At 45.3% G+C, this 22,354-nt stretch overlaps 1 protein-coding gene across 1 annotated transcript; it reads left to right on the top strand.

Annotated features, from left to right (window-relative positions):
* The first annotated feature begins 17,523 nt into the window (after positions 1-17,523).
* rpe (ribulose-5-phosphate-3-epimerase) lies at positions 17,524-20,926 on the top strand. Its single transcript, XM_076159223.1, has 6 exons — positions 17,524-17,715; positions 18,045-18,124; positions 18,220-18,359; positions 18,842-18,976; positions 20,219-20,305; positions 20,396-20,926. The coding sequence occupies exons 1-6, from the start codon at positions 17,594-17,596 to the stop codon at positions 20,516-20,518; spliced, it is 687 nt and encodes a 228-aa protein (XP_076015338.1). The 5' UTR covers positions 17,524-17,593; the 3' UTR covers positions 20,519-20,926.
* The last annotated feature ends 1,428 nt before the right edge of the window (positions 20,927-22,354 follow it).

Here is a 22,354-nt window from a genome sequence, read left to right as displayed (position 1 = left end):
TCCACTTAGTTTTGGCTGATAACCTTTAAAAACCGTAGGCAGAATCAAAATTCAATATTTCCTCCATTCCTTGAGTCTTTAAACGCAGCCATCTGTGCAGGCCACGCCCCCTACCCCTTTCTCCCCCAAAATACGATTATATCTTCTCCTCCTCCCATTTTTGGTGAATTGTCAAATAATCTTACACGTTAAGTGTCTGGATGAAGCCGGATTAAAGTTTAATGTTTGTTTTTGTATATTTCTCACGGTTTGGGCTGCCAGAGGTGGGTGGGCGTGGCTTATTCTTCAAAAGGTGCTGCAGCTCATGAATGAATGGATCTACTGTAACTAAACTTGGTACAAACATACACACTCACTACTTGTGCAGGAAAAAGACACTTCAATCGATCTGATGGTGGCGCTGTAACAGCAACAGTTAGATAGTGCTCATAACTTTGGAATGGTTGAAAGATTAAATAGGTCTTCATCTTTGTTAAAGCAAAGGGAGGAAGGGAAATCCATCTGAGGTTTGAGCAAATAGGTCTCTCTCTCTCACACACACACACACACACACACACACACACACACACACACACACACACGCACACACACACACACACAATCACTCACCCTGCATACACAGTAGATGTTTGTACAGAAGTGAGCACACGCTTCAATTACATTTCCAGATGAAGTTATCTATACCATATTTCAGCCCATTTTCCACAGATCGATCCAAACTCTCCCACCCATAGTTGCTCTGGTGCTGCACGTCTGCATACTTCACATATACACACACACGCACACACACATACTGGAGCTGCTGTATGGCCTGTGTTTAACTTGGCATGCGTGCAAGCTGTGAAGTGTTTAGCTTCCTTTTACAGTTTGCCAGTTATCATTCACTTTTGATTCCCTCTGCTCTTATTACTTGATACTTTGTTTGTACAGGAAGAAGTCAAATACGCTGCTGGAGTATTCGTCCGCACACAGTCAGAGAGCGTGGAGGCAAATGCGGAGGCAGCTACTGACGAGGGGCCTTGTCACTAAGAGGAGCACGCGCGGGAACGGTAATTGTGTGTGAAAGTTGTGGCAACGCGCCTCCACTTCTGGGGAGCTCAGCGGCCTGTGAACAAGCGGCGAGGCTGGCAGAGACACTGAAACCGTCTGAGGTCTGAGGGCCTTTGATTTTTAAAGGGGAATTTCACCCATTTTACACCAGCTTGTTGGTCCTATGACATCATAGAGGTTACACGTTGGTGCTGGAGACGTGTAATGTGGTACAGATCCGTTTTGTTTCTTCTATAGTCAGACCTTCCTATAGAATAGACTTTCCTCACAGGGAGAATAAGGCTCAGCATGAACAATAACTCATACTTTATGTGTAAGATAAGTGGCTTCCTCCTTTAAGGCCGGTGTGTACATAGTCGCAGCTTTGTCTTGATTTAATAAGCAGGCGTAAGATGAGAGATGAAGCAGATAAGGAGGAACGTCTAAGAGTCTATATGTCATAAGGAGGAGTAAGGACATTTATAAATAATGAGTCAGGCTGGTGCGGAGGTGGAGAGAAGTAAATTAGCTGGATCTGAGCTATTCTTTACCCTTTCCAAATGAACTAGACTGAGCACACACATACACACACACACACACACACACACACACACACACACACACACACACTAGACATTTCACACATTTCAGCTCCTTTCCCAAGCATTTTACAACGCATTCAGTCCTCAATCAAGTCCGTGGCCGCTCCAGTGGATCTGGGAGTTCCACTCGAGAACTCTGGGGCGAATAAGAGCTCGTGAATTATTAATGAAGTAGTAAAGGAAAGCAGCAGCTGTCGGTGCTCACAGGGAGTTTTTTGGTTGGTGTGAATATAAAGAACGGTCAGAGGAATCGGCATAGTTTGGCACTCAACGACTCCTCTCTTGTCGGGCGAGGAGGACAAGTGTTGCGCACAGATGTTAGACAGATGTTTGGCTAAATTGACAAGAAAAATAGGGCCGGTACACCGTTCCAAGTTGAAGTCGGATCAAACGCTGCCAATCACAAATGCCAATTCAGAGAGCTGCAGCTTATTTAACCTTCCACACCGGCGTGATAGCAATCAGCTGAGGGCAGAATCTGTGCGTGCGCTGGAATACATCAGCAGCAGCAGCAGCTTAAGCCAGGAGGTTTGCTCATTTTATTTTGTTATGTTTAAGGGGTAATGGGTATACAACCGTGGGCTCTCAGTGCAAATGGCCCGTGCTTTGTGTATACGTTCTGCCTCAAACAGGCTCAGACAGGCTAAAGGGGGAGAGAGTGCTCCAGCTGTGAGCTCCAGCCTACAAGAGAGGATTTGTACATAACAGTAAAGCTGCAGAAAGCATTTTTATGTGTGTGTATAACTGTGATGCAAACAGTAAAGAAAGAACCTCAAGTGTGTGATGAAAATGGTTAAACATCAGCCAATCAGAATGCTGGGCTGAAATATCCATCAGATAACAGTTGGTTGCCCTGTGGCCTGCACACATGTTCTGATTTAGCTTGCAAACACAGATTTGACACAGTGTTTCAGAATAAGCTTCCCATCTACCCCGAATGATGCAATGTGCTGCTCTTTCCAGTTGTTGCAGCCCACCACAGAATGCTGGAAGGCCCCCCCCCCCCTCCCCTCCCCCTCATAAACCATCCCACCATCTAACCTCAGTGTGAAAATTATAATCATTTCCAGATCGGTAAATGTAACTGCAGGCAGGAGCCACATGGCCGCGGGTGTTGTGTAGCAGCACAGGCTTGATTTACGCCACACTTCGTGCCCAAACTATGGATCCGGTGTTTAGACGTCACTTCATTCATCCCACATCCCCCGCCTGCGTGAAGAGCGAAGCCTGATGCCCCACGCTTTAAGTTCACCCGACACTTTATCAGCTGTGATGTTGGTGTCAGAGCGATGATGGAACATCAGAAACGTGTCTGAGAAGAGAAAGCAGCTGCTTTACAGCTGATGGAGGCACAGAGATCCACTCAAACCATTCCACTGTATTCTATATACACATATAATGTACTTTCTGTAAGCACATGGTGTGTGTTTGGAGTCAGGGGGAGGTTAATGTCAAAATATCGACTTACTTAGATCAAACTGAGCTTTATTTAACCAATCTGTTGTCTTTTCCTTTCACGTTCACATGTTTTATTTCCTTGCTGCGGACAAAATGAGAATGGAAAGGATTAAGACTTAAAATCAAAGGAGATGTTTGACTCAGAAAGCTTTGGTTCGCTGCTCTCAAATCTCGCCTGAGCCCATAAATTGTCCTACAATCATCTTTTCGTCTTTGACGGGTAATGAACAACTTACCTGCAGCTCTCTGAGACGGAGCCTCTCATAATGACGCCTCATCTCAGCTGCCGGGGAGACAATAACTGAGCCCAGCTGACGGGGCTATTTTAACAGATGGCGACACCTCGAATCAGAGGAAGGATTTATGTGTTCTGTGAAGTTTACGTTCAGCTTAAATCCAGTCACGTGATGTTTTGTCTGCCGTGATGTTTGAGCAGAGAAGTGTCCTCCTCAGTTCCTGTCTGGGGTCAGACTGTTGGATTCCACAGAGAGGGGAAGAAAAAAAACAGTAAAGAAAAGACACGGCTGTTTGTTCAGACAAAACCAGAGCGTCCTGTGAAATGCTTTGAGTCTTGTCAACATGACATCACTGCCCCAAAAGCTCACTTTAATAAGCTTCATAAACCTGTAGTTGTGGTCTTTGCGAGAGTCCCTGAATAAAGCTGAATAACAGGACACCAGAAATACTTCCAATAGTTTTGACAGACAAACCTGTGTGTATAAAGCTACACAGAGAAGCTCAGGTGTGTATGAATGAGTGTAAAGGCAAGTATGGAAGGACGTATGGAAGCTATTGGCCACGGTGCATAATGAGGAGATCTGACCTGAACTGGTTTTGCTCAGTGATATGAAGCTAAACGAACTATAAACACATGCTGATGTAATAATGTCAAGATTTCTGAGGTCGGATTGGGTTCAGGTTCATAACACACACAAACGCTTCGCACCGGGATCAGGCCTGGATTCAAAATAGCTCCAATCGGACTCAGACCGGCTCTCTCAGGTTGCAGGTTTGTGTTTGGAGCTTGGACTTTTTGCGATCCTGTCGTTCTGTGTTGTGTTATTCTTGCTGCAATCGGATGAAATGTACCATGCGCGTGTTATGAACCCGGGCCAGTACCCTCCCATGCTCCACAGAACCCAGAAACATGGAGGAAGTGTTGCCAAAACATAATTCATCTCATTTTATTTCTGCCTGGAAATGATTTATGTGCATACTTACAATGCAGAGAAAGAACTGCAATTAGTGTGTATATACAGGAGATATAAGGGCATTTTCTTTACTTGCAGATCTGCTTACAGGGTCGTGGGAATTGAACCGACATCTCGCTGCCTGGCCTGTGTAGGGGACATTGGTTTTCAGGTGGTATGATAGAGGACAGGGACCGAGGACGCCCGTCTTTCCTGCACGCTCGGCCTTCCCGTGTTTAGATTGCATCCCTGCGGTTGTGATTACACTCAATTCCTCCATCCATCCCCGCCGGGGGTTCACACGCTTCGTCTCACACACACTCCATTGTATAAACTTATCCTCCACAGACGTTGTAGCTGATGATGTGTCTGTGTTTAGCTCCGTCTGTCACACACACACACACACAAAAAAGGATCTTTACATCTTTGTTTGTAAAGATTTTCCTTTTTTTTCCTCTTTAATTCTGGACAGGAGGATGTGGCAGAGAGGCGTGTCGCTTTACAGGGAATTTCACACACACACACACACACACACAAACGCCTCACACCCTGAGGTGGAAATAGACGTCTGTATCTCATTGGGCTAACACCTCTGAACGTCTTGGCTGGATGACGGGACACTCAGCATCTTCCTCAGGGCCCCTCCGCCCCTGTAGGAGTGATACCCACCCTCCCACCGCACACACACACACACCCACACACACACACACACACTCCCTCAGCTTCACGCTTCTATTATTGTTGCAGGCTCGCACTAGCTCAACCAGCCTGTGGTACGCTTCGTGCACCCCGCTGTGATAAGGAGGAAGGCACAAAAACACACAAAGATGAACAGGATTTGACCCGCTAACTATCTACACCAAGAAACTGAGAACTGATTACTAAACTGAAACTCCTGCATCAGAGGGGGGGGGGGGGGGCAAAGGTCGGCTGCGGTCAAACCTCAGACGATATGTTCCTCTGCGTCTGTCTGCATACATGAATAAGACTTTCCATGCTGCTTTTGTTCAGTGACAAATGAGTTTGTGAAATGACTCCTGAGAAATAAAACAAAATCCTACTGAGATGAATGAGGGAGGAAGTTGTAGTTTCCGTGTAAGGGGCGTGGTGCTTTCGGGCGGAGGGGGGGGAAGCTGAGAACCAACACACCCAGTGTGTGTGTGTGTGTGTGTGTGTGTGTGTGTGTGTATGTGTGTGTGACACCAAATCTCAGCGTTCACTCGCACAATTGACCAAATGAAAACACGTCAGGGATTGTATTCGCCCTCTGGCCTTTAGTTATGAATAGAAGTATTTCAGGAGCCAAACTGCGGGTTTGTCCTCTGCTGTCCCTTCGTCACCCCCGCAGTGGTTTTAAGTCACCGTGTGTATCAGTTACCAGCCTTAGATTAATGTTGTCACAGCTGCACTTATGAGTATTTCATTGTTCCAAAACACATTTAGATCTGCAGCAGGAAACAGAATCGTACAGTCGCATTACAGTCGCTCAGATTCACAATAACAAAGTCAGACTCCTGATCCGGATCCTCCTGGGTCGTGCCCACGCAAGATTTCCAACTTTCTCAGCATGACTTGAGGGTAAAGGTTACAGTCTGGGTTAGGGTTAAGATTTAAGTTAGGGTTACGGGGTCGGAATTCCATGTGTAGGGAGCTCTGCGGTCGCGGCTCCCACGGGAACAATAACAGGGAACCGGGAGTGCCGGTCAAGTCTGAGGGGTCTGCAAACTGGCAGAGTGGAACTGATGCTAAGTCTATGTTGCTGAACTGGAGAGTCCTGTTGGTCATTTGGGTTTTGGGCCCACGGGTGTGAAGTCTAGCGCCTCCTGCTGCCTTGCTAAAGCCTACAAGTGGATCAGGAGGTAAAACGGGTAAAATCAGCTTTTCATGCTTCATCCTTCATCTTGATCTTTTTTTTCCAGCATTTTCTTAATAAGGTAAGATGGAAGAATCAAAGAACCAGCAGGGCTTTGATTCTCAAAAATAGCCTGAGAGATGACGAGAATGAGAGATGGAAGGAATTTATTCTCTCATTTCTCAGGGGAACCCACAGAAGGAAAAAAGACACTTTGAATAAAAGTCTTTGCCTTCTTTTAATCTTGCCCCTCACACACACACACACACACACACACACACACACACGCTTCACAGGCACGTATGAACCCTCAACCTGAAGTTCACACTGATAATCTGACAGGGAAACCCACTTTGCACGGCACGTATTTGGTGATATATTAGGGGGTTTTACGGAGTTATCAAATATTCCAGTCAGCTTATAGATCAGGAAAATTCCAGACGAGGAGCAGCGCACGGGCCAGACGAGGAGGTATCAGTGACAGATCGACGCGGCCGTGAAGTCAGGATATATGTTACAGCGTTCACCTACGGGAAACAAAGACGCATTGTTTCTCTTTATCCCAAAACGTTCCTCAGAAAAAGAGGGAAAGTCAACTTCTCCCAGTTTTCCCGGCTCTGCTCTGTAAACTCACACCTGCCTGATGAATGAACGTTTTCATCGAGTGTGATTTGTCCCCGCCCGGCCTCATACGCCGTACCTGGAACCGGCCATGTTGCTGTAACCCTATAGGTTGGACAAACACGCGTTTTTTGGGGAGGAGGTGTGTGTGTGGGTGTGTGTGTAGGTGTGTGTTTCGCTGCCCTCTGCTGCAGTATTAAATAGCATTCCTTCACACGCCTGTCACCTTGTAATCAATAATGCTAGAATAACACCTAAAACACAACAGCCATCAGTAACCTGTCACTCACCCGCACACACACCCACCCACACACACACTCATAAGCTACCCTTCATCCATAACTGTCTGCTCACTGCGTTCAGGCTTACACCTATATGGACACACTGCAGCTCCAGACCTTCCAGGCCTCATCCATCACCTTGACCCACGAGCAGGGTGTGTGTGTGTGTGTGTGTGTGTGTGTGTGTGTGTGTGTGTGTGTGTGTCTGTCCATAGCTGGGACACACACATGCAGAGAACCTGATCCACACCAGGCCAACAGACAGGGACACACACAGTCTCTACCACCGGGGCTTGACAAATACAAACACACATAAAGCATACGTCCCCCTGCAGGCCTTTAAAAATACATCACACACACACACACACACACACACACACACACACACACACACACACACACACTTCATACACTTTAATGTACGTCCTTAATTAAATCGCAATTTATAATGTTTTCACAGTTTTTCATCACCTTGCTCCCCCTTCCTCCCGCGTCTCCAGCCGGGGCGTATATACACACACACACACATCCAGCAGCGTTGGTGGCCGAGCGATAGAAACACTGATCTGCAGATATCAAAGCTCTCAGCCCCTCCACCCCCTCTTTCCAATTACACACCCATTAATCAAGACTTGTGTTTCGCAGATGTGTTGCTAGAGCGTGTGTGTGTCCCTATAAATGTACGGCACCTATGCGTGCCTGTCTGGAAACGTGCTTGTGTGTGTGTGTATGGTGCCAGTGGGTGAGAATATATGGCAGTGCCGTTTATAGTTTCCCACTGAGTCTGAAAGAATGTGACGTCAGTGAACGTCTCACCGCATTGGAGTGCAGTTGCTTCATGAAGAGGCCGTGTAGTCATAGTGATATGATGATGTCATGCAGCAGGTATAGGTATAAAGGTGATGGAGACGTACAGGATGGACCATTAGCATCAGTCTTGTCTGGTCCAGTGTACATAAACGTGCATTTGCTGCCTCCTGGCTCTGCTCCCCTGAGCCGAGCTGGTTTTTGTCAATGCACGCTCTTATCTCACGGATGCCACGGCCTCCTTTACTCGTAATACCACGGAAAGAAAAAAAGAAAGAAGAAGAAAAGAAGCCTAATCTGTTAAAGTCAAATCTGGGGGTCTGTTTGCCCCCATTTATGTCAAACTAAGGATTAAGAATGTTACTTAAGTGCAGCCACATTCGCTCACAACCCTCCCTGAGCTGAGTGTGTGTGTGTGTGGGTGTGTGTGTGTGTCCCGTCTGCTCATCAGGGGTTAGGAGGAAACTTCTCTTGCATGTGTATGTGGCCTACAAACTCCTCAATGCAGTTTTGGCACGAAAGAATCAGAAATATAAAGGAATTAAGCAGGTGAACTATATAATATGATCATTAAATATAAAGGAAAATACAACTCAAGAAGATTTATGGAATGATATTTACTAGTGTATACAAAAGGGATTGCCACCTTGTGTTCAGGAATAGGACGCTGCCATGGTAACGGCGGTCTCTGATATTACCTCGTTCCTCTTAGTGTCAGCAGGGTGCCGGAAAACTGTTCAGAGCAGAGAAATGATCTCAAGCGCCACAATCACACAAATAAATCACGCCCGTGTCGCCAGACGTTTTTGTTCCGGTTCCATCCCGTCTCGTTTTTGATAACTGCAGCTGGATTTATGTTCTTTATTAAGGCTATGGATCAAAGTAGAGGCAGGGAGAGGTAATGGTTTCTGTATATGAGTGCTTTGTTACTTGTTAAATAGAGGTAAATGTGCTTGTTTGTAACCTAAATCAGGCTCGAGTGGAGGATACACAACAATCTGCTGCTACGCTTCCATCTGTGCACAATCTGCATCCAATGCTGTGAGGGCTGCAAAACTCCTTCACATAAAATCATTAGCGAGACAATTGTTCTGCTTAGATGAGTCCAGGTGCGTGTAAAGATAGGAACAAGCCTCTTAACTGCTTAACACGTGTCCTTAATTTTTCCCTGGCTGGTAAATAAAACCAAATCATGTGGCGAGTAAAAAATGTGCTGCAATCAAAACAAAGTAGAAACATCCAAATAAAACGTAATCCAATATTATAAACAGGCAGGGGAAGGACCAGCCTCAGCTTGTTAAACCTGCACCTCCCCTCACACATGAGGACCTCACTGAAGACTTGACGTACAATCTGACACCTACACCCCATCTTATGTCATCAATCAAACTGTTAATCTAATAGGAGTTTGATGGGGCAAAAAGACTAAACTAAAGGGCGACTCTGGCAAATTCTCACAGCCCATTTAGTTTATTGCTTTTGATCATTTCAGCATTCGAAAACAACTGCAGAAAGTTTACAACGTCGCTCCACCAAACATCAGTCTGTCATCACCTCGCTCACAGTTTGGCTTTTGGACTCGTGGAGACATAAGGCGTCCCGCCCAGCACACGTCTCCACTCCCCTGACTTTGGCTGAGTCCTTATGGAGGATTTACATCAACTTCATGGAATCTTACTTGATGCTGATTGTTGTCTGAGTTTCCTCCTGAATCATTCTGGAGACACAGCCTGAGCCAAAATTTCCAAACAAAGAACATGGACGTCACCCGCGGCAACAAGATGAATCTCTGCTTGTTGTTCTGCGATTGTTTGATGAGGTTATTCCATGTTTTTCTCTCCTTCGTCTCAACTCTGACTGGATGTAAAGCGATATTCCCACCGCTCACTCACACACAGACATAACCCTCATCATCATCACCATTATTATCATCATAATCATCATTCTAGCTTTAGCTGCGACGTCAGAAACTTTCCAAAATAAGCACTAAAAAGCGGGAAAGCTCATAAAGCAACTGTGAGTTACCGACGGGGAGGAAAGTGCCTCAGAAGACGCAGCGTGTGAAATATGTATGTGAAATATAGATACTCTTCAGATTCCTGATTCGCCGTGGTTGAACTCTTCCTCACCTCCACAAGGCAGGGCAGGGACACGGCAGAGAAAACACTATCGGGGCCGGGGGAAATTCCTGCCAGGGGATCTGTGAGTGTCTTCATACCGCAGGAATGCACGAGTCAAGCGTACGCGACACACACAACACACTCTGTCCCAAACACTCAGGTTGTTAATATCGGTTGTTTTTGTTAATCGAAAATGTACAAATCGTCTCTTATTCTTTGTGTGGAACATTAGAGTGTGTGTGGGCTGTCGACAATACACAATACCCACACACACACATACACGCACGCACACACACACACACACACACACACACGTTCAGCAGCAGTAAACCAACAGCACGTTTGTCTTTAATTAGGTCCAATATTTCATCAGTTTGAACAGCAGATATAAGTGTGTATTTGTTCCAGTCATCCCAGTTCCATTTATTAAATTAAATCATGTTATTAGTTCTGCTAATTTGTCTATATTGTCTGGAGTCCAGCCAGAGAATCCTTTGTGCATTGTTTTGCCATGATTGATAGTTCTCAGAGTACATTATGTTGAATCCCGTCCATTTTAAACATAGTAGTTGGGAAAGCGATTGTAATGACAACAAAACCTTTGCTTTGAAGTGAAACGGTCACTCTAACTAATGAGTACCCCACTGACCCGGGTCCCTCTCTCAGGGGACACACACACCCTAATGAACCACTAACAGCCTGGGCCATATCTGACACACACACCCCCAGAGGGAAACACCCGGGTCACATGCCACAAGAAAACACACATACACACAGACACACAGAACTTTTGATTTGTTCTAGTGGGTGGATCGGATCTCTCCTCCACAATCTGCCCCCGGTGGTTGTCGCCTCTCGGGAGGTTTCTCCGTATTTGCGCAGGCCGGCGGTGTGTGAGATGCTATGAAATGTCTTGGCGCGGCGCCTGCTAATCCTCTGTTGTGATTCGTGTTATATCTCCTCTCTCCGCTCTTCCTCTCGCCGTGCCAGAGGACGTTTCCCTGACACAGGGGATAAAACACTGATACCTTCCTACTGCTCCAGCTGCTCCCTGACGCACAACTCAGGCTGCAGGAATTCAGTCATCTAGGAAACTATTTATGTTGCAAAGTTCCCCCCCACCCCTGTGGAGAACATCGCCGCTCTACAATCCTTGCTTGTGTCTGGATCGTACACACACTCAATCCAAACCCCTGTGGCTCCTACCTGCACTCATACTTGTGCCTCTCTCAGCTAATGAACACCTCCGTCCATTATTAGCTACTGTGCTCACTTGGCCGTCTGCCCGGCTTCTTCAGAAAGCCACTACGAGTCGGCCCACAGCCCGAAGCGTTCCCATACATCAACACAAACACGTCAGTAAAGTCAATATTAGCCTTTATGCTGCCAACCAGCGGGATAAGAGAACAGGAATAAACCTCAAAGGAGATCTAAAGGCCAAATGAAAACACTGGGATGGTCGGAGCAAAGTGCTCTCTTAAGTCTGTGTGTCTCCTGAGTGCAGTAACCCATCACACTTCTGTCCATTCTCTGTGTGAGGTTAATTGGGCGGTGGGATGTGTCTTTGGAAGCCTTGGCCCAGGCCGTCCCTAATGGAACCTTCAAACACCCCTGATAAATGCTACGCTCCCGTTTGCCTGCCAACAAGAAGAAGAAGAGAGGAGATTACGGCGAAGAAGAAAGCCGTGCGGAGCTAAGCGTCGTAAATTTGCGACAATCAGTGCATTCCGAGAGTTATTTCATGAGGAGGTTTGCCGTTTATCTTGCGGTGTTAACCTGCGCCCCACGCACCTCTCGCTACACTCTGCAATTACCTGCATATCTAAGAATGAGAACCAAACGAATGGGATCTGACCCCTGAACTTTTGTGCTCACGATGAAAGCATCAGCACTTTTCCCAGCTGCCGTGCCCGGCAACCGATGACAAACACATCACATCCCGCTGAGGTCACTACCGATTGCGAAATTTGCCTCATTTCACCCTGTGAGGTTGTTGCGCAATATTTATTCGGCAATGAAACCATCAGCATCTGATTTGAAAGGGGCTCAACCCATTCAGCATCGATGATTTGTATTCCTGAACGGAATTCTGCATCATCAACTGCAGCCGCAACAACGTTAACGTCTTGCATCTGCAAACACACACTTGCTCTCTCTCTCTCTCGCTCACACCCTTGCCACAGCCCAGCAGATGGATAAGGTGTGTGAGAAGTGAAACTCTCTTCGGAGTGAAAACCAGAACCAGCTGCTCGTCAGCGAACGTCTCGCATCAAACCTGCTCGCGCTTTCAAGTCACGCACAGGAAAAAGTTTCACCTCAAGAGCCATAATGAATCAGAGGCCGTTGACTCCGGCGGTTTTGAAGCTTTATGAACAAACGTCGCCTTCGGTCACGTTCATCAACCCCGAGCGACGCCCCGGTATTCGTTTGATCTTGGCTATATTGTAACAAGGTGGGACGTTCGTATCGGAGCAGATGTTCGCTCGATCTGTATCGTGATTTAACGTCTCTTAACTGTTGGTCTCTGATAGTTTGTCTGTCACTGTTTTCCCCTGAGCGTTGTGCTGCTAAAGGCCCGTCAGGACACAGTTTGACCTCTGGGACAGGAAGAGAGAGTTAGTGTGTGTTTGTGTGTTGTGTTTGCGTGTTCATTCACGTGTACAGCAGCACATCCTCAAACTTTTGTCCCTGGGAGTGCATCTGTGTGCTTGTTTTTGAGACGATCTCCCTAAATGGCTCTTAACCCAGGGCCTTGGATCGCAGGGAATTTGTTGATATTGCTCTTCGCCGCACAGCGGGTCTCACAGCTGTTCCAAGCGGCAGATGGAGCCAAGGGGTCCCGTACGCCCACTTAGATCATGTGATAGTGATAATTTCTCTCACTTCTTTTCACAACAAATTTCTTCTCTGTAAAGCTGATGAACGCTTTGTGCCAAAGAGTTTCCTACACGACAGCTGAGTAACGTTCAGCATGGGGGCCCTGGCAGCGGAGGAGCTCGCTGTGATTACATGCCTGTCTAACAATAGTGTGTATTTGTGTGTGTGTGTGTGTGTTAATTCTGCATAGGAATTGCCAGATTTCGTTCCATGCAAATACACTATTACACCAGTTTGAAGCAAAACACAGTTAAAGTGAATAAATGCTGCTGTAATTTCTTCTTTGTCTCGATGTAAAAAGCCATACATCTCTCAGTTGCAGGCTGATCTATGAAAGCAATTTTACGAGAGTTGAATTTCCCCCTTTCATAAAGCCCTCTGTGATCTGAGAACACACGCTGCGAAGGAAAATATGAAAAATGTCGCCCTGCTGTGCTTTCCAATGTTCCCTGGCTGCCAAACGTCTTTAAATAAAGTTCAGGTGGTTTTGCTTTTTATGGAGTTCCATAAAGAATTGACCTGCTGTGCCGTCAGAAACAAGAGAAACAGGAGAAACGGGGAATAAAGTGGTATTACATCAAGACTATGAAACACTTTATTTATGTGTGTAAATAGTTGTCTTTGGACTCATCCTTCTCTTCATCACCAGCTCTTCTGCTCTCACACTTTTGGCCTTTTCTAATGATGGAATCTTCCTCATAAAGCAGTAAGTTATGGCCGGTGAAAGAGCCCAGAGGGAGTTCATCATCTTCAGCCTTCTGAAGTCTGCAGAGGTCATCAGGTCACGCTGTAGGATGATTCACCATGACACGACTTTGATTTTATCTAATGTAAGGGAACATCAAGGAACCAGAACACTTTGGCCTAATGATGACATACGGACTATTTTGACAATTTCCCACTTAATCTATCACTTACGTCATGGCGATGCGTATAAACTGTAGTGTTACACGCCACAGCTTCAGTGTTCCTGGTTTCCATCGCTCAGTTTCATCTGATAAACTGCTTCAGAGGCTTTTTGTAGGATTTGAAGGGATCGGCAAAATCCAGAGAGTCCTGACAAACGCTGACCTCAGTATTAAAAGGTTCCGTCAGGCATTTAGGTCACAAATGAGTTCAGCGCTTCATCTTGGGGGGCAGATAGAACCTTGTAGTACTATAAGGTAGAGAAATGTAATGATGTAGTCAAGTTGAGCGACACTTTGGAGTAGAAGTTTGGCGCCTTGCACAGGAAAGTTTCCTTCCAGCTCTTTGTCTCTCCTGCTGTACGTTTCATGTCTGTCTGATTAGATCCCGACACATCAAACCTATAACGTAGCTTGACAGGATACAGAGACAATCCCCTCTGCGTGCACGCTCCTAATCCTCCTCCCCGTCTGACACGGATATCCCGCCATCAAATACTAACATAGCTTATTTGCAATAAAAGTTGTTTCCCTTTTGAACATCCCAGCGAAAGCACAACACACTCCCTGATGAGCGCCCACACACTCAGGAAAACAACCATGATTGGGACCGTGGACCGTCCCATTCCATCCCATCCTATCCCACCCTTTCCTTTACACCAGTGGGCCCCGATCACGGTGACATAAAGCCCAGGAAGGGAGAGGCCGCGAGCACAAACGCTCCACACACTCCTTCCAGCCGTCAGCAGGAGCCCGGGTTTATCTCTGCCTGTTTGCTCAGGAGGCTAGAGTCAACTGCAGGCGGGAAGTTTAGGAGGAAGTTTCGACCGAGATAATACATGAAAAGTTTGGAGCTGCACCAAGTCCTTTAAAAATCAACCACAGCACAGCCACTGTTCCTGCCTTCTATTGTAGAGGTTAAGGGTCACAGGAACCCAATTTATCCAAGGCTGTGGCCCACATACTGCTGAATGCAAATGTACACATCTTGAGGAGCACTTAACACACACACACACACACACACACACACACACAGGACTTTGTTCCTATATGCAATCAACATGCTGCAGTTGGAGGTTGTTATGCAGTCGAGCCATTTCAGTTACTTCACCGACGCCGAGCTTGGAAATTGATTTGCCGAACGAATGGGATTATTAGTAACAGTAAATGACGCGTGTCGAAAGTTAAACGTGTTCAGACATGCACGCTATTGTCGAGCCATTCATTAGCCACCTGTAAAGGCAAAGTGTAATCCTCCAGGAGCCGAGCTGGGAGGGCAGAGGAAGTGCCAAACCCCTGAGAGAGGCTCGGAAACCTGTGGGAACGGCAAAATGTAAAAAAACAACTAATTTTCATTCAAAATTAATCAGGTACTTTAATTTGCAGCGCCGCCACATTCCTTTCGCCTTTTGTTGTAAAAATGACAAAGACTTTCAATTATATCAGCATCAGGGCGCCGTTTCCACAATCTGCTGCTGAAAAGACTTTTGTAAATGGACTCCACAGATGGCTGATACGCAGGAACGCATGTAATATAAAATCCTTAATTAAAAAGCTGATTACAGTATATTTACAAGCCGTGCAGCAGGAAAATAAGCACACACACACACACACACACTTTCAGGTCTCATTCATCACTATCAAATCTGTGAGTCTTACAGTTTAATTCTGAGGAGGGATTCGCCCAACGTCTCTGTCTCATAGTGTGGAGAGCAACTACAGACTGGTGCAATTAAAGGCTCAATCTATAATTAAGGGAAAAATACAGTTTTGCACAACCGCAGGACTTTAAAAACGTCATTGTGATTAACAATCGTGTAATATTACAAACATATTGTCTCCAATTTAAAAGCTTGTTAAGAGCATCGTGCACATTCAGGCTGAAGAAGAGTCTGTGAATGTGAGTTGTGTTCTTTGGCAGGATCACATCACATATTTTGTGTCAGAATAGATGTAAAATTTTGACAGTATCTTGGAAATAAGCACAAGCGATGCTAAACTTAACATTCCTGAGCTGAAAGCAGCCAAAGCAAAAAAAAAAGGTGTCTGTATGGAGACATAAAGGCAAAGAACAGTGTGCTTTGTGTTAGAACCATTAACTGTAAAGGTGAAGAATGTGTCTGATTCACAATAACAGGAACGATCCCTGATGTAATAGAAGATAAATGCTGCAAAATGTTGTTGCAGCTTTCTTATTCATAAAGATTCCTGTCAAACACATTTCAGCAGCTGCGATGATTCCCTCCTCGTTCACAACTCTCATCTATTAGCCCTGCTTTCAGGAATTAGACAGACTCTTTCTCCAGCGGGGTAACATCAAGGACCGATATGTGCATGCAGAGACCCATAAAACTCAGACCCTCTAACTTGCAGCTTTGGCGCAGGTCCATAAAATGACATTGGCATTTTTACTGCCTCTCCTCTGAGCGTACAGCTTACTCCAACACATACACACAGATAAAACGTGTTATCTTACTGTCTGCTAAGGCGCACAGCGTCGTCAATATTTCTATCATTGCTACAGTAATGCAAGGCGCAAGCGAAACTCATAAATGTCAGATTTTGTTTAGGCACAAGGGGTTGAATGAAAGCGGGCCTAAGTGGGTCGAGCCTGGGCAGAGTGCTGTTTCCATTTTTAAAGCATGAAACATTCTGCTTCTCATAATACAATATAACTTACACATGCATCTCAAACCATTGGAAAATGGATGGAGAGTGTCCAAGAGGATTAAGATGACAAGGAAAATAAACCAAACAAGAAAAGCTGTAACTCTATACTAAAATTGTGAGCTGTTTAAAGTTTGTATCTTTACGAGACCACACTGTGAGAGCTTCATGTTTCATCTCTCATTCCTCAGGACATTACGTTGTTTGTTGTGTAAAAGTATCTTCACTTGTGTAATCAAATGTCATCAAGCGACCATTTCCAGGTTATCCCATATTCTTGATATGACGGGATACAGGACATGTTTTGAATACTTTCCTTTGTCAGACTTATGAAAGTTTATGTCTTCTCTCCTTTTGCCAATGTGTTCACCAACCATCCAGCTTGAATACAACCAAATGTTCCACAGCCCGCACTTATCCTTAATTAGTGAATGGGTGTTGGCACCAACGGTTTGAAATCTGTAAACTTTGCATGTAATCACGCCGGCTTTGCACTGATTACAGCCTATAATTTAAGTGGTGGAAAGGTGGCAGACAGAACAGGATATAGAGACGACACATTAAAACACACTGGCTTCATTTAACGTAAGAAACCGCCATTAATTGTCAACTTAAGCCTTTTACACGACTCCAAGCATTACCTTAACCATTGCCTCACTAAGTGTCTATAACAGTTTTACCAAACAGAGCAATAAGGTCCTATACAGCTCTATTATCACTTTTCACAAAATACTACTTTTTTATATTATTAAATCCGTGTAGAATTGCAGTTTTATAGCTCAGATTTAATTTGAAGCAATTTTGTAAACGACTTTATTTACCTGTTTGTGCTCAACGCCATCTAGTGTCAAGTAGCTGCCATTGTCGTATTTGTTTTTAAAGCGGAAGTGTAAAGCCCCAACTGAGGCTTCATAAATAAATAAGCAGAGGAACGAAACATACGTACACGACACAGAAAACCACTTTATTTACCGAAAAGTTCTGAAAGCCTTTGCGGGTTCTGTGTCTGGCGAGCACACAGTGGAAGGTAGCAATCGTACGGCTGGGGCAAGAAATCGGGCATTTCGCAGCGCAACATTTCTTCCAAAACGATTTTATTTTGAAGGCTGTAACGGAAGTGTCATTCTACGGTGCATCGTAGGTGAGCTTGTGTCTGCACAGAGGCAGCAAACCGCCGCAGCAACATGTCGTACATGGCGAAAATCGGACCCTCCATCCTGAGCAGCGACCTGGCCTGCCTGGGTCGCGAGTGTGTCAGGATGATGGAGTGCGGGGCGGACTACCTGCACCTGGACGTCATGGACGGGTCAGTCTGCTACGACACGCCGAACCTGGGAGTCCGCTAAGCTAACAGGCTTAAGTCAAGAAGTTGGCCAGCAAAGTGACTGGAAGTTAAGCATCAGAGCTATCAGGCTAAGCTAATGTGCACGCGTGTGACTTGTAATCTTGTTTATCTTGTGTTAATGTGTAGAATTCAATTTATGCTTAGTTTTGGCTGAATATTTCTCCGCCCTCCTGCACACAACAACAATGCGTTAGATATTTTTTTTGACAACTTCCTCGTTGCTGTTGTGTAAGAGTTTCCCCACAATGTAAGCAGAGCGTTCAATGATTGTTTTTCTCCCATTTTTGAAGGCATTTTGTTCCTAACATCACATTTGGACATCCAATGGTGGAGTGTCTAAGGAAGTCAATCGGTCAAGATCCATTTTTCGGTGAGATAATAACACATATCACGGTTTTCAGTGTGTATGAGTGTGATGATGATGATGAGCTGCAGCGTCACGACTCTGATTGTTTATTAACGCAGACATGCACATGATGGTGTCTCGGCCGGAGCAGTGGGTGAAGCCCATGGCTGCAGCAGGAGCCAACCAGTACACGTTCCACATAGAGACCAGCACCAACCCTGGAAACCTCATCAAGGAGATCAGAGAGAGCGGCATGAAGGTGAGGAAGACTCTGGACACTTTGTTTACCTAGGGCTCCATTTGCGTCTGGTTTGAGGTCAAAGAAGGCCAAAAGATTAGGACGTACACATGCAGGGGAGTCATAGTTTGTATCCAGTATATTCACGAGTCCTTGATGCCTAATGCACGTGCAGAATGTGTACATCGATTTGTTTACTAATAGGTCATCTGCAGGCTTGAGTGTATTGACGTACCATTGCATAATCACAGTGTACATTGATTGATTGTTGTTGCATTTACGGGGCACTTAATTGTCAGGAGAGTTGACAGGAGAGAGGTGACCTGCTTGTGATAGTGCCTCTTTAATTACGGTGATAGTATTCCAATATTTTAATTGGGAAAATCTTGCTTTTGTTAGTATATCACTTAATCCAACTCTTACTTCACAACCACAGTAAACCAAAGACTGGTGTTGATCGTGCTGATTTAGGCTTAACACTGTGTGTGATGCTGTGTGTGTAGGTGGGTTTGGCCATAAAGCCTGGTACTACAGTTGAAGAGCTCGCACCCTGGGCCAACCAGATCGACATGGCTCTGGTCATGACTGTTGAGCCCGGATTTGGAGGACAGAAGTTTATGGAGGACATGATGCCCAAGGTGAGGAGTGTGTGTGTGTGTGGGGTCACAGGAACACAACATAAAGTAGAAGCACTGTACATTTGAATCAGATATGCGATTTCCTAGCATATCAATCGATAATCAATTAATCGTTCACACCACTAGGGGGCAGCAGTCACAATGATACATGAAAACACCATGACTCAGATTTGCAGTGATGCTGTGGACTTACATTTTCTAGCTTTATAAAAATATAAAGTTTCAACACAATACTCATAGTTTCTATAGCCAAACATAAACACACACATATTATCTTCCCTTGACTGGAAACTTTATTTCACTTGATTCATGAGCTACCTAGTGGTAAGTCTTACCTTCAATTAGAATAAAATATTTAACTTGTCCAGATCTCCTTACAGAGTTTTATTTAAGAATGTATGCACTAATGATGTTTACCAGATCAGATGGCACAAACATACTGGTTAAACAAAATAAAGTTTACAAAACACTACTGACTGTTCCAGCTAAGTATTCAGGCATTAGGGTCCAACAGAGCGCTGTGTGTGAGTGTGTGTGTGCGACTCTCTGTGAGGCTGAGCTGCCGTCCTTTGTTCCAATTAAAAACCCCAGAACAGAGCTGCTTCATGAAATGAAATAAATCCACATCCCATTTTCCAAGCAGATAAAGCCAGCCTCTATTATTTTGCTACTTTTTATTCATATTTTACTACAGAGATTACTAAATTAGCTCCGCAGGATAGCTTAATTATCTCAGCTCCATAACTGTAACCAGGTTTCAGAAGGCTGATATCTCTCAGGGGAGTCAGAGACTGACGCCGGGCCAAGTGTCAAAGCAGAGAGTCCGAAGAATAAATCCCCTACGGCAGAATCCAGGTTAGGGATCCAAGGCAAACATTGAGCCCACACATGTGTGAGCAGCAGAGCAACCAGTTCATCACAAAACACTGCAAACAGCCTAATACACACGAGGAAAGTAAGAAAACATTCCCTCTGCCTGATTGACATATTTACCTTAACCTATGGGAGACAAGATCACGGTGATCCCTGGTCATCACAATGAGCTGCCAACTCAGCAAGTTTGCTTAACCCCTCACACGCCCCCGTCTCTAAGCCCTGCAAGTGTGTGTGAGAACCAATTTTGACGTCATTGACAGACACTGAGACATTATACAAGAAGCAGCAGCAGATAAGCACAGAAGTGGAAAATAATGTGTGATCAGGTGTTGACCTGGGGATTGATTGGTTGTGGGTTTGATGCAGGTGAGCTGGCTGAGGAGCCAATTTCCCTCGTTGGACATTGAAGTAGATGGAGGCGTTGGCCCTGACACCATCCACAGGTGTGCTGAGGTAAGGTGCACAAACACACACATCAGCCTACAAAACGCCTCCATGATACACTGAGTTCAAGTGTGTTTGTGTGTATTTGGGTTTCTCCAGGCAGGGGCCAACATGATCGTGTCAGGCAGCGCTGTGATTGGCAGCGACGACCCTCGATCTGTCATCTCTCATCTACGCACCGTGGTGGCTGAAGCCATCCAGAAACGCTCCCTTGACCGCTGAGACGTCTTCCTAGGCGTGGCCCTCCCCATCTGCGTGTCCCCTCAAAACACCATAGCAACCAGCAGAACAGACTCTAGGGTACCTCTGGGGTAAAGGTCAAGGGGGCGCGGTGGGGCAGGGTCAGAGCGTCTGCTGAGGCCCGAGCTGGCAGCCACGTCACTTTGATATGAGTGAAGTGGTGCGGCGGCTCTACAGAGCTGCTGAACTTTACTCTCTGCTGCCACACTCTCTCCTCTGTGATACGCGACCTGACGTTGCCTCCCAGCCCGGGGGACTTCGGAAGACAGGAGCGGAGGTTTACGCTCACTTCATATCTGAAAACATTCCTGAACTTTGTTTCAACATAAACTGTACATTTTTAATGCTTGTGTGAACTGTAAAAGAAATAAAAATCTCCCTAAACGAGAACAGTGTCGACAAAATCCTTCTCCCTTAGCTCCAACCTGATTATGACATCATACTTGAGGCTCCCAAAGAGAAAGTACTGGACTTATTCATTTGATATAAATTATGCAGATTTAGAAGAGGAGTTTCTGAAGTGCTGTGCTTATATTTGCACTCTGACTGTAGTTCAATAGAACTCCCAGTGGTTACTCATTTATACAAACACATGCCAGAGCCTGGTTAATGATGAACACAGAGCAAGCTATTGACTTAAACCTATTGATCTATAAACTATTACTACTCTCATCTCTTACATTGAGTTTTGATCAGCCAAAATGTTACATGATGACAAATAAATAAACAGATTTTGAGATAACTGAAGAAGAAGTTGTTATCTTGTAGCTGTAGGCGTAAACATGTCGAGGGTGCTTGAGAACAGCAATATGTACAACTCTAAAAATGCTCAGTCACCAACCGAGCTGTAACGTCTACCCTTTCTGTACACTAGGGGGCGAATTTGGACAGTATACAGAATAACGTCACTGTAGCTTTCCCTCCCTACAATGAGATAAATCCATAAATTGTATCAAATGTCTAATGACATCAACATCCTGCTAGACCCTGCAAGAGATCAGAACAGATCAGTCCTCCAGTCTGCTGTGCTGCTGATTCAGACACACAGCTGTTTAAACATGCTGAGAGGGATTCTAACTACTTCAGCCAATATAATCAATAAAACCCATGATGTGTTGTCATCAAGTGTGCATCAATGTTGTCACGATCATTTAAGATGGAATAGATTATGCTTCTCTACGGGGAGAGCTGCAGGTTTATGAAGTGGTTTGTTTTGGGTGGATTAGTGTTTAATAAACGCTGAGAGTGGTTGAGGTATTTGCTTGGTCAGGCTTGGATGTGGACCCAGGACACACAGAGGACACTTCTTTCTTTAATCTCCCACGTCAATGAGAATCACCCGTGACATTCTTCAAACTGCAAGCAGCCCTCCCTCAATAATGCAATGCATGTCTGAAAGGCAAATTCGCAGACTGCTGAAATATTCATATCGGAAATCTGTATTTTCATCTGAATGTCACACACAATAGAGGGGGATCTCATGATGAGACCGAATCTGGATCCACTGCAGAGGATGTTTGCTCATTGGGCATGACGCTGCATGTGTGTAGCGTGTGCATTCCATAGATGTCTGTGTGACTCCTGTGACGGATCTCTGCTCCAATAGCTGATGACAGGCGTTTTGTAAACTAGTGTCACTATAAGGCAGAGTGAACACACACTCACTCTATAGCCGTCTGTGCTGTAGTACAGAAGCTGTTCCTCATCAGATGCTTTGAGATGTTTGTGTCTTCTTTGTTCAAATGTAATGCGGCCATCTCAATCAAACCATAGACTATCAAAGCAGTTTCAATAGTCTGGCGATCAGTCCAGGGTGTG

The sequence above is a fragment of the Genypterus blacodes genome, unplaced genomic scaffold (assembly GCF_046128005.1).
Source record: "Genypterus blacodes isolate CSIRO-AG114 ecotype Tasmania unplaced genomic scaffold, CSIRO-AGI_Gbla_v1 ptg000093l_1, whole genome shotgun sequence".
In the NCBI taxonomy this organism is placed as follows: Eukaryota; Metazoa; Chordata; class Actinopteri; order Ophidiiformes; family Ophidiidae; genus Genypterus; species Genypterus blacodes.
The sequence above is the reverse complement of the archived record's forward strand: the minus strand, read 5'-3'. Positions and strand labels throughout refer to the sequence as shown.